The sequence below is a fragment of the Notolabrus celidotus genome, chromosome 13 (assembly GCF_009762535.1).
Source record: "Notolabrus celidotus isolate fNotCel1 chromosome 13, fNotCel1.pri, whole genome shotgun sequence".
Lineage (NCBI taxonomy): Eukaryota > Metazoa > Chordata > Actinopteri > Labriformes > Labridae > Notolabrus > Notolabrus celidotus.
The window spans coordinates 19,026,501-19,042,603 of record NC_048284.1 but is presented as its reverse complement, the minus strand read 5'-3'; the positions used below and the strand labels follow the sequence as shown (position 1 = coordinate 19,042,603).

The following is a 16,103-nucleotide window of genomic DNA, read 5'->3' as shown; positions in this document are numbered from 1 at the left end:
GATAAAGTGGTGACGGAAAAAAATATCAGGTTGTATTCTTCATAATGATGCTTAAAAATCAGCACAGGTGTTCAGGCTTCTATTTCTCTTCACATACGTGGCCTTCTCACTTCCTATTCCAACTTTAGTACCTCAGTCTCCCTTCCTCCTGTCTTTTCTTTCTGTCTTTCCTCTCCTTCATCTTTCTGCTCTGCTCCTCCTAGTGAAGATGTATGGACCATGCAGGAGCAGAGGGGAGCAGTAGAGCAGGAAGCCAGGGGTTAACACCTGCCTGAATAATGGGGGACATGGATGAGGGGCTGATAAGAGGTGTTCTGTCAATATGAATGAGCTGTCAGTGTAACATACAGCTCTTTAAGACACAGCGCACAAATACAGCTGCAGTCTACACCAAGGTTTGCCGAAAAGTTCTCCAGCAAACCTTTTTGTCTTTTTTCTTACTCTCTTTTTTTTTTCCTTAGTATGGTTTATCTTTGTTTAATCATGTCTTTCAGCCACATCCCTTTTTTTTACTGCTGCTGTGCCTGAAAGGCTTTCAGTTACTGTAATAGATTCATAATGACTAAAATGGATGATAAAATGTATTTAATCTACACAGTGGTTGCTTTATTTTAAGACAACTTCATTAGCTGTGGGCTAGCTAGCTCATTATGCTAACATTGCTTCCATAAATTGCTTGAAATACAGTCTCTGCTCTACCTTTTAAGCTCTTTTTTTTAAATTAGAACCCTTAAAATATTATGCTCTTGGGACCAACATGCTGCTGGCTGAATAAAACATTGATGTACTCTCTGTGACATCACATATTGGTTTTTGAAGAGACAAAATTAAAGCCGAACCATGGTGGCACCATGTTAAAAATGCTGACTCAACCTAACCTTCAGTCAAGCAAGAGATGGGAAAAGAGGTGGAGCTTAACCTTGCTTTTGTCTCCTGACAGTTACAACCATAGACTGTATAAATAATGGACCTGGTATCCGTGATGTCACCCATCTGTTTTTGAAGCGCTGCTTTGAGGCCAATCGTCGGCTGCAGCCATATTGCTGCTGTCGAGTGATTGTGACGTAAAGAGACGGGCTTTGAGCCTCCTAGCCAACAGCTACAGTGTTCCCCGCCTGTCAATCAAGTCAGCTGTGCCTCTCATTGGAAGACTCGTAATCTCAATATCTTCGAAATTGCCATGTTATAAAAAATTCACCCCCCTCACAGTGTGAGCCGATCGAGAAATGAGCTATCCAGACTACACTCGTCTTTTGTACCAGGCTGTAAACATGTTTATTTCTGCTGTAAAGATCGACTTTTTTTAATTGGTGTGTATATGGTTTCAGGTACTTCCGGAGCCAGCCTCAAGCGGATCCTCAATGAACTGCAGTTTTTAGCACTTCCGTATTGGACTCATATTTTTAGACCGGAGTTTTCCACTTGGTTACAACATGCTTACTTGTCTATCATCTCGTCCACACCCCTAATTAATACATTCTATTAAATAGGCAAATTTCCATGTATGTGCATCGAGAACAGATATATAAATGAGTGATATACCTGATAATTAGTTTTGTACCAGGCTGTTACATTTTGCAAGAAAAATGGGCTTTTAAACACAGGACCTCATTGGGATCCCCTTGCTTTACCTCAAGTAAAGCCTCAAGTGGACACTTAGGGAACTGCAGTTTTTTGCACTTCAACTTTGGCTTGATTTTTCAATGCTTGAGGCTACTGCATACTTCAAACATGATATTTTTCTAATAGACTTAACAGCTTTAGCCTTAAAGCTATATGTTCCAGGATAAATGTAAGTAGTCCCAGTGGTAGATGATTTATGTAGAACACATAAAAACCAGAGTTTATCTTATTCACTTGCTTTTGGACATAGAAGATAGTTTTAGTAATGTGAGTATGATGAGGAAAAATGTAAAACCTGACGTTTATTTTGTTTGCAGATAAACGCACATTATTATTTGTCAAGCACAACTTGACATAAGATAAAGGTTTAAAAATGATAAATTATTGAAATGAGTATGTAATAGGGAATATTAACTCCCCAGCCTAACTTTATCTTCACTGTTGTAGGCAGTAAGCTAACCAGCTCACCATGTTAATAACTGCAGCTCATTTGAGGCCACAAAACATGTTGAGTTTACAGTTTTAATTTAACTTAAACTTACCTACCTTATCTTTTGTTTTTTATTCACCTAAAGCCTCTTCCCATCCTTGACCCACTCCACCAAGTATCTACTGTGTCCTTATCATGCATTTAGATAATAACAGTGTTATATATACACCATTTGAGCCTCGTCCCTTCCAAAGTCTCCCTTACACCTGGTCCACTTGTAGTAGATTGAAAACAGGAGGTGTGTTAGTGTGTGTATGAATCTGATTAAGTGATTATGTGTCTAATTGCTTGTTTAAGTGGGCTTGTTTACAGCCCTTTGTGCATATTGGACCTGTTAATCTCGCTGTGTTTGTTTGCGACTCAGTGGGCTGATCCCTGATTGCTGCATGTGTGTGTGTTAGTGTTTCTGTGTTTGCTCATGTGCGTCACAACCCACTTTTTATTTGTGCTTTTTATTTCACTTTTTGGGGGCTTCACCGCCTCTTCCTATGTCACTTTCAATCATGTTGCGCTGTAAGCAAAGACTGTTTGGAGCTGTGTCTGTGTCTGTGTGTGTGTGTGTGTGTGTGTGTGTGTGTGTGTGTGTGTGTGTGTGTGTGTGTGTGTTTGTGTGTGTGTGTGTGTGTGTGTGTGTGTGTGTGTGTGTGTGTGTGTGTGTGTGTGTGTGTGTGTGTGTGTGTGTGTGTGTCTGTGTGTGTGTGTGTGTGTGTGTGTGTGTGTGTGTGTGTGTGTGTGTTTGTGTGCACGCTCTGCTTGATGCACCGCCAAAGCCTAGGGACAGCTAGGATGGAGGGATGGGAAGCAGAGCCTGGGGGAAGGAGAGAAGAGGATGAGAAAGGTAGTGAAGGAGATAGTTGTGTGTTGTCTGGCATTCCAAAGAAGCTTTATGATTTAAATGATAAAAGAAGGCAGGGCCATGCATTATGTATTAGACATTGTACGTGTACGGTAATTCCAATTAAGCTCGCAGCCTGGTTTGGCTCAGGGAGGGAGAGAGGGTGGAGGAAGGCGCATACAGGAAATGAGAGGCGTGTGGAGCGAGAATAGAAAACAGAGGTGTGAAAAATTGACCAGAGCAATCAGGAAACATTTAGCGTCCAGTGAAAACAAGCAGGAGTGACAACCTTGGCTGTCTTTCACAGGGTGAGACAGCAAGAAATGAGAAGGTGATAACAAGAGTGAGAGGGGGGGAGTTGGACATCTTATTGTTGGAGTTTGATGTGTCAGTTCTCTTGTCATGCTGAGTGTTTGTTCATTCACTCAAGGCGCACGCCAGCTGCCAACACAACCACACAAACACACACACTAGACAGACAGAAGAGGCCTTTTGTTTTTGCTCCACTGAAGAGGCAGACAAAGTGCTCTTTGAACCTAAAGAGAAGATTTGGATGGGCTTTTAACCTAACACACTCGCACACACCACACACAAATACACACATAGTAGGACTGGTTTTCTTGTTATCTATGAAGTTTACCTCTTAGAAAGAAAGGCAAGACATGGTGGATGTGTTTCATCCTCCATCAGATTGGAGACTTTGACATTCGTAATGATTTTTATTGACTTTTAAGACTTTGAAGACAGAAGAAGAGAGACGAGTTAGGAGGTAATCATGGACAGATATACCAGTGTGTGAGTGGATTGTAAGCCATATAGTCCACTCAATGATGGTGTACAGGTAACAAGGGGATAGTCTGTACTTTAGAGTGAGGAGCATTATGGCTGTATATATCAAATCAAAACTTTAACGACTACATTTGTTGTGAGTTAAATAAACCGTCCATGTTTGGGAAATGTATTAATTTACTTTCTTCCCGGCAGTTAGATAAGAGGATCGATACCACTTATGCCTTTATGCTACGTTCAGTAATGAGGTGGAGCCAACAGCTGGTTATCTTAGCTTAGCATTGACATAAAGACTGTAGAGAAGCTAATTTTCTCCTCCTGCCAGTAGCTGAATTTTTAATGACAGATATGAGAGCTGTATTGATCTCCCCATCTAACTTTCTGCAAGGAAGCAATCAGTGTGTCCTCCAACATCTCAAATCATTCCTCATGTTTGCTTTTCTTTAATCACACAATGTGTCAATGCAAGGTGAATCATTCATGATGTGACAGGAATGCAGAACTTTAATGGAAAAATTGGGTATATAGGATGCAAGACATATAAGTCTGATAACAGGAATTTTATTGTTATCTATTAATCTGATAAGAGGATTTTATCCAGTAAAAACAACCAATAAAATATCCTTTCATTTCAATTATTAACAAGCCTGCATGTGCCAATAGTATTCTAACACATTACAGGCAGAGAAGAACAGGCACAGAAGCAACAAGCCGACCACAGAGTAAACTTAGTGCCCTTTTCCACTACACAGTTCCAGCCCTACTCGACTTGACTCGACTCTACTCCACTCGACTCTACTCGGTTTGGGTACCTTTTCCACCGGCCCGAGTACTGACTCACGGTTGGCGGGGTCGTCATAACACAGCTGCGCAAAACTGCGTTCACGCCACTAGACCCAAAAAAGTCTGGACCTTGTCAACGGACCACGGAGAAACTTTGCGTGCAGACATTGTACAGTTTGATTCCTGTGTTGGGCTTCGCCTTCATGACTCTTTGGTAACAACATTCTCTGACCAATTAGTGGCCGGCAGTCCGTCAACGTCACCTTTTAGTATCGGCTCAGCTCGCTTGGAACCAGAGCAGAGCAGGTACGGAAAACTGGCATCTGACACGAGGTACCGCGCCCGTGGAAACGCAACATAAACCGAGCAGAGTCGAGTCAAGTCGAGTAGAGTAGGGCTAAAGGCTGGTTTATACTTCTGCGTCTCCCCTACGCAGCAGGGGCTGACACGGACATGAGCCCCACATACTTGTGCGTTGATGTTTCCGTGTCGCGCAGCAATTCTCCCCCAAAACGCTTGAGAGCAGTGTGGTTTCTCTGATAGCCGGTCACCTGCTTCCGGCCCCGCTACGATCTCTTTTTACTTTTACACAGCGATTCAGAGCGTGTTATGTTAATCTACTGCTGATACATGTTTCTGTTTATCATACAGACATGATTACATGAAGAATAGAGAGGAGGAGATGAAATACACAGCTGATGAGCGGACCAATCACAGGGCTTGCGGTCCGCGTCGATTCTACGTGTAGTTACATTTTGGGGGAGGTGCACATCAGCTACGTGCGTAGGCCTCTGCGTAGGTGTGGGAGCTACGCGGACCCCCAGTGTAGGGTACGCTGTCGATTCGTCGCTGTAGTATAAATCAGCCTTAAGATGGGCCAGTGGAAAAGGGCCAAAAGTGTCACCAATGTGTAGGTTTTTCCTGCTTTAGGGGAGGATAACACTGTTGCAACTTGCAAAACGTGCCCCAAGGGTTTTGAGTGGAGGAAGAAAAGCCACACGTTTTTAACGCAACAAATCTTTTGAGTAATTGTTACCAAAGGTGTATTGAAGAATTAGGAGGCAGCAGCAGCCAGGTTAGCATTAGCACCCAAAAATTGGCAAGTATCAGAGGCAACCCAAATCAATCAGTGACACATTTTTGGAACTTTTTACCACTTGATGCACTATCTTTGGACATAGAAGACCATAGCTCATGGTTCTAAAAGTATTGTAATGCCCTGTATGATGTGATCTCTACACACATTCACAGTCTGACCAACTACGTCACTGACATAATCCTTCCATATTTTCAGTAAGTGTCATAACTGTATGTTCCATTGAGAAATCATAGCAGAAGAAGGATAAGATGATTTTATTTTTAAAGCAGCATTAGGTACTGATCATGAAAGACTTCACTGTCTACCGTGAGCTAAGTGGGCGGCAGCTCTTGATGGACAGCAACACCTAAAATATGGCAGAGCTGTTGGAGTTGGGAAAAGGACATAAAGTTATCTGCTCCGCTCTGATATCAAGATTCCCCTCCATCCCTCTGCTGCTCTTTCACATCTATTTTCAGCTAGACTGTCAATCCCTCTGACTCTAAGACTCAAATCTGCTGTCTCTCTCTCGACAGCGTCACACAATAATAGCCTGGGAGAGGTGCGTGCGTGCGTGCGTGCGTGCGTGCGTGCGTGCGTGCGTGCGTGCGTGCGTGCGTGCGTGCGTGCATGTGCGTGCGTGCGTGCGTGCGTTCGTGCATGTCAGGATGCATGTTTTTTATTTTATGATGGACCAGGAAATTCAGAATATAAAGACATATGTTTATTGCAGTGAATTGGGTGTTTTGATGTCATCCAGAATGGCTTCAAAATATGCACAAATTCCATAACACCCCAAACTGGTCGTGGCATAGGACAGATTTGATTTCTGCCAATGTGTTCACTTTCCACGTAGCCCAACCTCGCTGAATGTGACGATATATTCATGTTGTTTCTTTCCAAACTGGTCGCCTCTGCAGCACCCTACAGGTGTGATATCTGGAGCACTCACAGCACTGACACCTGCATTTCCCCCTCCTGATGCTTCAGTCGCTGATACATCCTAATCAGAGAGACATAAATGTGTTTTCTTATCATTTTTGGATGCCACCTGGCTGAGTTTTCAGACCTGTAAGTGTGAGTCTTGATTACAGGGGAACACTTTAGAAGGTGATAAAGGTAATTAGCATGCTTTCAGGTCAAATCAAGTCAAATTCATTTGTTCAGAGTTTAATCAAAACAATGGCTTTATGAGCGCCACAAGGCACACCATCATGCTATATTTATCAAAGTGAAAAGGGCCTTTGACACTTTTGGACTCACCAGAGATTTAAGTGTTACCTTGTCTGACTTTGTGTTGTACTGCACTGTAAAAACTACAAACTGAGCAAGTGTTTTTGACCTATTTCAAATATAGACTTTGCAGTCCCTCCAGGAAGTTGTGATTTCGTGATCGCAACTATCAACGCAAATTCTACCAATCAGCATGATTTTTGCGCGACCTTGCAATTTTATACAATCACCGCAACTTTCCCACAAATTGACCAATCACCTTAATCTCAGCCCCTGTATGTCATCGGTTCAGTCATCAATTTTACTTCCTTTACCGCCATTACCGTAAAAAGCTCTGCGTCTACAACTTGATTTATTCCAGTTTGGTGATACATCAGACGCATTTATTCGGTTGGATCAACTCCTTGTTGAAAGATGTAGATGCATTTCAGAGTGACGTGAACTGACTGTCTGTCATGGGCGCCTGTCACTGCTAGTACATTCAAGGACAGTCGTAAATGTGCAATACAGACCTTTCATGGCATTTGTCTGTGAATCAAGAGAATCAAAATACAGTCACAGTGGCCACATCAAGAATGTTTTCTAAGAACAACTGTAATTTAGCATATTTACTTGCCCCTGAGATGTTATTGGGGGAAAAAAGCAAAAAGAAATTGCAACTTCACCGCAATTTTTTCAAAAAACAGTCACAAAATCAGGCTATTTGGGCCGCAACAATCACACACACAAAAAAAAAGAAATCCTTGAGGGACGCACTGTGGTTACTTGTTAAAAACAATTGTTCTCTTGTTCTCTGACAAATGTTCCAGTGGAGTCAGCAACATTAATGCCAGATAATTTTCACTCATTAAAGCACTTTGGGTTTTGTTTTGGCTTGTAATTAGGGCTGAATGATACATTGATTTTATCAATTAATTCCAATGTATGGTTTAGGACGATTTTAACAAGTGAAAATCTAGATTTTTTTCTGAAACTACCTCTACCTGTACCCTTGGACTGCTGCAGTTAACACATCCCACCCTTATTCACTTCCTACAGAGACGCACACAACAACAACATGGCCACGAGGGGCTAAAGATGAGATTGTTCTTAAAAAAGGTGACCTCATTCAATGTTTTAAGCCAGTACAGTTTTGCAGCATCAGACCTTGAACAAAACACAATCTGTTGCAGCTAAAAGCAGCAGGGCGACCCGTTTATCTCAACATCTCAAACACAGACATGCTGCTGAGTGTGAGAAATGTGTCTCACTACCACTACAGCCCACAAATGCCCGCTAAATGCAGCCAACAGTAGTGGCGCCATTATAGCGTGTAACAAGCAGGGGACTGAGTGGAAAGCTACTGTGCTGAGTCTTCTGGGTTCACCTTTCTGGATGTGAAACTCCAGTCAAGGCTTAAACATTATTGGACAGCCAGCCAGGCAACTCTCCAGGGACATAAGGTTTAAAAGGTAAAACCAGAAACTGAACATAGAACACTTTTACTGATTCAGTCTCGCCACATCTCGCTGAAGACATGATGCCCATTTATACAGTGGAAAAGCCTGTCTTTATCTGCATTTTCCAAACTATCAATCCTAGGTATGTGTGACCCAGTTACGATTATTTTCTTGAAGTTGCCCTGCCTCATCTGTACAACTGTAAAAATATAAAAATCACTGGAGAGCTGGAAGGTATGTTGTTTTATTCCACTACAGCAGACATATGGTCGATTCACACCATGCTGCCTTACATGAGTTTGATGGAGTATTTCATCAACTACGGTTAGGCTCTGTGAAGCGTCTGCCTCCATACAGCTTACTTCTCTGATGACCACAGAGGTGAGCTAATCACCCAGAAAAGAAAAAACTTGTTTCAAGTCAATTTTGTCATTTGAAATGTTTCAGGTTTTTTGCATTGAGGTGATAAGGAAAATCCATTCAAATTGTAAATTGACTTTGGTGTGAAAAAAATCGGAGATTCTTTTTTTTAGGCCATATCACCAAGTCCCACTAGTAATATCTTTAAATACAACATCTTATCAGGTGAATGTAGTTTGAAGTGAATCTAATGGAATCCTAGTACTAAACACTTGTTTAGTTTGAGTTGTTGCAGTGTGTCACTGTGCTTCTAGATCTCAGATTCAGTATGTCATGATGTTCAGTGTTATGCTGTTGGATAGTGGTGATGTCCTAAGCCCGAAAAAGTGAGACCTCACTACGAGGGGTGCAACGGTACAACAGAAGTTAAACTCAGCATGTTTTGAGTTGATGTGTTGAAAAAGTAACTGACACTGAATCCAATGTTTCAGTAACCAACATGACTGGCTATACACACAGTGTATGAGGTGCGCTCCCGTTTCTGATCCCTGTGGGGACCTTGAATTTGCATTACCTGTAGCACTGCACTGAACCATTTTGGTACACATCTGCACCGTATCGAAAGCGCTGTACCGAAATGGTTTGATACGAATATGTGTACTTTTACACCCACTTCCAATCAACTGAATATTTTTTAGAAAAACTGGTTATAGAAATATCTTAAAGGGAATTTAAAATCTCAGACACACAGTTTTTGAACCCTTGCCAGACACTTGAGAGGCAAACATTTTGATGAAGGTGTATTACTTTCTGCTAAATCCGTAAAGCTTGACAGCTTCTGCTTTAAGATATTGAGCTTCAAAGTAGGTCAGTGCAGGTCTATGCAGGTCTAGAAATCCTGTGTAGCACATTTGTTTCGAGCCTCTGTTGAAGCTACAAACCAAAAGTTTGAAGCTGCAGTGTTAAGTTATTTTGAAGTGCCTCCCTTTGGTTCTCTGTGCACTTGCACTTTAAAATGTATGTATGTGATGCTTTCAGAGCCTGTCTTTCTTTCTCCTCTCCACCTTTCCCTCTCTCTCCATCGTTCTATTACACACAATTTCAATTCTCCTAAACCCTCCCTTCTCCCTGCTCTTTGTTTCCCTTCCTTAGTTCTCTGATTAGCTGAATGACCTCCTCATTCACCTCTGTCTAAAAATTCAAACTTATCTCTGCACGTCTCCTCTCTGCCCCTGCCTGTCATGGTTCATCCAATCACATCTCTCAAAGGAGGGGATGAATTGAATTATTAGACATGCACGACATATTGTATCTCTATAACCGTAATATGTCAAATCTCTGTTTGTCTCACATCGAGGCCAAAGCGAGAGTGAACTTTTATTGTATTCAAATGGTAAATGTGCCAAAAAAACAAAATGACTTTTTCTGAAAATATGAATCATAGGACACAGTGATAATGTTCTTTTTCTGATCTGCTCATGTTGCCACAAAGCAGAACTCACTCTTTGTACAAAATAGGATTCCAGGTAAGGACAGTGTCACTGTTTATTACAACAGCAGAACATCTTTCAGCCCTCTTGTGAGACATTTGAGTTCACGAATATCCATCAACCCACCAGTAAAGAAATCTTTTCCTTCAGTTGTATGGATTTAAGGATGAATTGTCCTTCAAGAAAGAGAAAACTGGAGCGAGACCGGCCCAAAGATGAGAGATTTTTAGCTTTAAAGGAGAGAAATTCATCCGTATCTCTCCCCTCTTCTACTACCGAATAGAAGACATGAGCTCCACATTCATAATTGATCCGCCTCAGCTCCAGAAATACCCTGACAGGAACTTGCTGTTGTGCCTGCTTACGCGCACTTATTGCGTGTACGAGCGCAAGCCATATAATAATAGAGGCAGCAAACAGGTGAGGTGATGCAGAGGAGATGGGCTGAGTCACACAGAGAGAAAGAGCGAGAGAGAGAGAGAGAGAGAGAGGCGGAGAGACGGCCTTTTTCAACCCCCAGCACTCAGCCCAGCTTCTCCATGAACTGTGAAGCACTCACTGCAGCCCCCAATGGCATTTAGCTGTTTGAATTTGCATGCAATTATTTTGATGTAAAGAGGCGGAAGATGGGATTAAAATATTACGTAAAAGAGGCTGTTTAGGTCTGTGCAAACATGTGTTCGAAATTGTTTTGGCAACTGAGAATGTTCCTGTCAAAGCTGCAGAGTGCTGCAGGGGAGGGGGAGAAGAGTGTGTGTTTGTGTGTGTGAAGCAGATGAAAAGGGAATTGTGGTCAGCCACAGAGTCAACACAGGATTTGACCTCATCAGGTTTCTTCAAGCGTGTAACACTGGAATCACACTAAGTCAAATTGTGCCGCTGCAGTTACAGTGTGTTTGGTAAAATATCAAACCTATCAGCCTCTCTGTTGTTGAAGGTGTTTAGAATCAATCAGTCAATTTATATTCTTACTGTGCCAAATCACCACAAAGTTATCTCAGGACATTTTTAAAAAAGAGCTGGTGTAGACTGTACTTTTTCATAATATCGTCTAAAGAAACTTCGACCAGGACTAGGCTTATTGGTGACCAAACATCATTGAATCTGAATTTGACCCGAATCCACTGGTTATTTTCCAAAAGTGATATACCCTATGGGTGCAACAGCCAACTTTACAGGGCCACTTGGGTAACAGCTGTTACCCAAAAAATCCTTATGGTCATCACTCTTTTTGGTGCGTTGCCATTGTTTACAGTCTGAATAGCAAGAGACAAAATCTAACAGCAGACTTTTGGCTGCAACTGCATGCAGATATGCAAGAGGAAATGTACAGTGAACCAGTGTTCATGCATATTAGAATCCTGACAGGGTGAGCAGGACCCTGACGCAAAGTGAGCATCATCTCCCTTATTACCCAGCTAAAAACTGACTCCTCAGGCTACTCCCACACATCTGTGCCCACTAACTGTCAATATTACCCAAATCTCAGCCTGAGCGGAAACCATAAACTCTATAAAATATGGACGTAGTATCCGTGACGTTACCTTTCTGTTCCTGAAGAGCTGTTTTGAGGCAAATCGTCGATGGCACCCATATTGCGGCTGTCGAGTGAGTATGACGTAAAGAGGTCGGCTTTGAGCCTCCTAGCCAACAGCTACAGCTCCTCTCATTGGAGGGCTTGTAATCCTAAATCTTCGAAATTGCCGCGTTAGAAAAAAATTCACCCCCCTGTACAGTGTGTTCCGATCAAGAAATGAGCTATCCAGACTACACTTGTCTTTTGTACCAGGCTGTAAACATGTTTATTTCTGCTGTAAAGATCGTCTTTTTTGAATTAGTGTGTATGTGGTTTCCGGTACTTCCGGAGCCAGCCTCAAGTGGATCCTCGATGAACTGCAGTTTTTAGCACTTCCTCATTGGACTCATATTTTTAGACCGGAGTTTGCCGCTTGGCAGTAACCAATGTTTTTTGACACAGTGTCAACAGGTAGTGATATGCCAGACTTTCAGCAAATCGATTTGACAGGATGTGTGATAGGGTTGTCCCTGGCGTTGTATTTTCTGTTGAGAATTAATTGCTGTTGTTTAGGAGTTTTGACCAACTAGAATCAAGTATTATACAACAGCAGGGAAATAGCTGTTCAACTGAAACTGAAATGTCATTAGATGACAGCTGATGGATTCTTCTTTGATGTATTGAGTCTCACCTTTTTTCCATCCACACTGACGGTTATCATGTCTTTGTTCATGCCAATAAAATAAAAATTGAATTGAGAAAAAATATATATATATATCATATATAGTTTATAAAATCAAAGCCTGTGAAAACACAAGTAGACATTTGAACTTACACAACAAATAGAAACCAGAGCACTTCTGAAACCAAAATTTAGTCTTACGTGATTATTCTGCGTTTTCTGTAGAATCTGTAAACAGAAACTAGACATAGACGAACAAACATACACATATTAAGATACACACAGCATCTCAAGCAAATATTCAGTCTTAAAGTTATAAGTTCTGTGGTAATGGAAGACATATGTCCTATATTAGTTCCTATAATAATGATAAAAGTATGTCTGATAACAATAATTGAAGCACAGTCAAGCAGGCCCACTGCAGCAGAACAATAACTAAAAGTTGTTTACCCGGCAGACACACCAATTTCTGACTGTTATTTAAGGTCAAAATTCAAAAACAAACCAAATTCTTAAAAGCTTAAGCAAAGTTTGTTTCCTCAGACTGTATCACCATACGTGTTTACACTTTCTCTCCCTCCTCTTTGTTCCTCAAGGAAACGGCCTCCTCCTGCGACGAAGAACTCCTTTCACTGCTCCTGGACGCAGGGCTCCTGGTGGGCTGTGTCTCCTCCACCCTGTACCCCCTGCTCAGCTCCCACATGCTGTCCCACCAGCAGGAGGGAGGCTGGGATGTTGAAAAAGCCGCAGCCGAGCTCCTGGCGGCCGGCCACGGACCTAAGGCGGGCTCCCTGCTGCTGGCTCACCGCGGAACTCACCAGGCCCAGTACACCTTCAACTCCGCCTTGGCCGTGCTCAGGAAGTGGCTGTGAAGAAGAACGTGACAGGGAGGCAATTTGGACCGTAGCCACTGTCTGCAGTGATAAAGCAGATTTAGGCAAGGAGAGTGGGAAGGCGTTGAGAGTGGAGTGGAATTAGATTGGACTGAGATCTGAAGGAATTAGCGTGAGTCAAGAGCAGAAATAATATCAAGCTGTAACTCTGCATTTTGTTCCGTAATTGAGTTTCGGGTTCGTGAACGTCAACAGCAGCTGCAATGTTTGCCTTGAAGTTATAAGAGCGGATACCTTTAATTCTGAAACATCTGCTCACTTTCTGACACACACACACACACACTAACCACACAAATACAACCTCTGCCGTCATGAATAAATATTTCACCGATCAGAAAAGGCTGCTTGTGTTTATTTGTACGCCATTGTGTGATCAAGTAATTGAGCAGTAGCTGGGAAGCAGTGGGTGTATATTAGCCTATTGTTCCGTGACAGGTTTGCCTCTTTGACATCCCACCGTTAAACTCCCTGCCTCTGCTCCATTGTTTTCCCCCTAATAATGTCTAATTAATTCCTTCTAAACAAATTAGCCCCGCAGCTGCCCCGCGCTTTGTTACTCTCTGTGTGTGTGTGTGGATGCACAGATACTGTATGCAAGCTCCTAAACCCCGGTGATATAATGCAGAGCTAATTATGATGAGTACTAAACATGTTTGCCTGTTTACACACAGTGATGCTGTCAGCATGTTTATCCTCTTTATGAAATACGAGATTTATTCTGTGCTAACTTACAATGAAATAAATAAATAAAAACAACACATGCACGAGTCATTTTATTTTAATTTTTAATATAGGGGAGAATGGAGTTGGTCACACTTTTTACTGTTTTGATGATTGCTCATCATCAAAACATCTTTCAATAGTCATTCCTACATTTAATTGAAGCTTAAGGTGTTGGCTTGAAATGTGTATCCCTCTCATTTTCCAACTCATTGTAACAAAGAGGCAATTAACTATCAAAGACACTTTGGCACATTGTGACAACCAACCCCATCACAGGGATGGTTGTCACACATTATGGGGTTGGTTGTCACAATGGTATTTCAATGGGAAAAATCTTTTAAAAAGGCAAGAAGGCAGACCTGAATTTAAAAGTTTAATTGCACTGACAAGTGATAGACCTACATAACTTAATGCATTTTAACATAAAATGAGCAAGGACCATGAACAGGAAACACTTCTTTAGGCCAGCCTTTATAACAACATAAAGAACAAAACAAACAGGCCTAACAATAATGGCCGGCTCAACTAGCCTACATGCAGTCACTGTCTGAGTTACAGTGATGGACAATGTAGGGTCTGCGCACTCCAACTCATTTCACCATGCATGATTTTGCCAACATAGGGGTTGGTTGTTACATGTGACAACCAACACCAAAGAGAATGTGACGACCAACCCCAACTGGAATTTTTTGCTAGCATCAAGGCTAACAACCATCTAACAACTAGTTAGCTAGCTAATAAAAATCTAAAATATAGCTTTCCTCTCACGCTTTGTAAGGGTAAGACTTTTTTGTTATAAACCCATCATTTAAAAGCCTAGAAGAAAAATACTGAGGAGCTGAATATTTACAATTTGACATGAAAAACACAAAAAGTCCTCTCACCTCAAGTTCAGCTGTTTTACTCCAGAGAAGACTATGTAGGTGAGCTCTGATCCTAATTCTGGAAATGTCCATACCCCAATTTGAGATACAGTGCCCTGGTGGCGAGATATAACGAGTGTGCCAACCAACCCGTGTGACAACCGACCCCGTTCTCCCCTACAATCTTAATTTTTATAATTTTGTTTGCGTAAAAAGTCTCTAATTGTCTTTGCAGTCATCAGACTGCTGTCTCTGGATCTTGGAAGTGTGAAAAAAACAGTACTGATAGTCAGTCCTTATAACTTCAAAGTGCTTCACTTTTGTTTTTAATTAATTGGTGCTAAAAACATTTTTGTTCCATCTCCAAATGAGGCCCTTAAAAACATTTTTATCATAATTTACAATATTTCCACATTGTTCCGAGATAATTACAGCCTTCTGACTCAGACAGCCAGCATGTTCTTTGCTGCCCTCAAAAGCACTTTTTACCAAAGCTTTTTTTTTTAATGGTCAGCATGAACAACTCCATTGAGGTCTGGAGTAAAAAAAAACCAGCTTTTAACTTTGAAGCATTGAAAACATTTGCTGCCTTTTTTTATTTGATGATTGCAAATAGGCGAAATATTTATTTGGTTGCAGGGCAAAGAGGGAAAAAAAACATCCATCTTCTTCATGTCATTTGTCAAAGTGTTAGCAGTGTGAAATAAAACTAATGAAGTGGTGCTGACTGTGGGTCCCCAGAGAAGCCACATTTGTTTTATATGAGCACTAAAAGTCACACCAGAGGCCTGATTCGTAAAAGGATTGCACAATGATTGACCCTGTTGGACCTGTGCTAATGAGATAAAAAAAAAAAACACTGTCTAATTCACTAAACACACACAAAGAGTTAAACACACATATTTTAACATTGATGATCTGATCAATTGTTCTAAACCATTTATTAAGGTGTTTTAAAGTTCTTCAGAGGGCGCTGGTTTAGCTCAGCTGGTAGAGCAGGCGCCCCATGTACACCGACCTCATCGCACAGGTCGTAGGCTCAACTCCTATTCCTGGCATTATTTGGCGTGTGATTGGCTGTTTTCGAAATGGCCTGCTACACATTACCTACTAATATGGTAGGCAGTAGGTACTGCCTACTACAAACTGCGTTTTAATTTAGTATGAAGTATGACTGTTATGTTCCATCTGTGTTGCAGTACGCTGGGCCAGACGTCACTGAATTTCCAGTTTCGGAAAGCGGAAGTAGACAACGGCTAGTTGATAGCGAAACTGCTTCTTAAGCATCCACTTATTTTATTTTTTT

The 16,103-nt window shown here is 41.6% G+C and overlaps 1 protein-coding gene across 1 annotated transcript in view; it reads left to right on the top strand.

The window, feature by feature from the left end:
• The window catches only part of nbas (NBAS subunit of NRZ tethering complex), a 253,161-nt gene extending 239,190 nt beyond the window's left edge, over positions 1–13,971 (top strand). Inside the window, 1 exon segment of the mRNA XM_034700252.1 lies at positions 12,915–13,971. Coding sequence (XP_034556143.1) covers positions 12,915–13,190 — 276 coding nt within the window. The 3' untranslated portion in view covers positions 13,191–13,971.
• Positions 13,972–16,103: the final 2,132 nt, after the last annotated feature.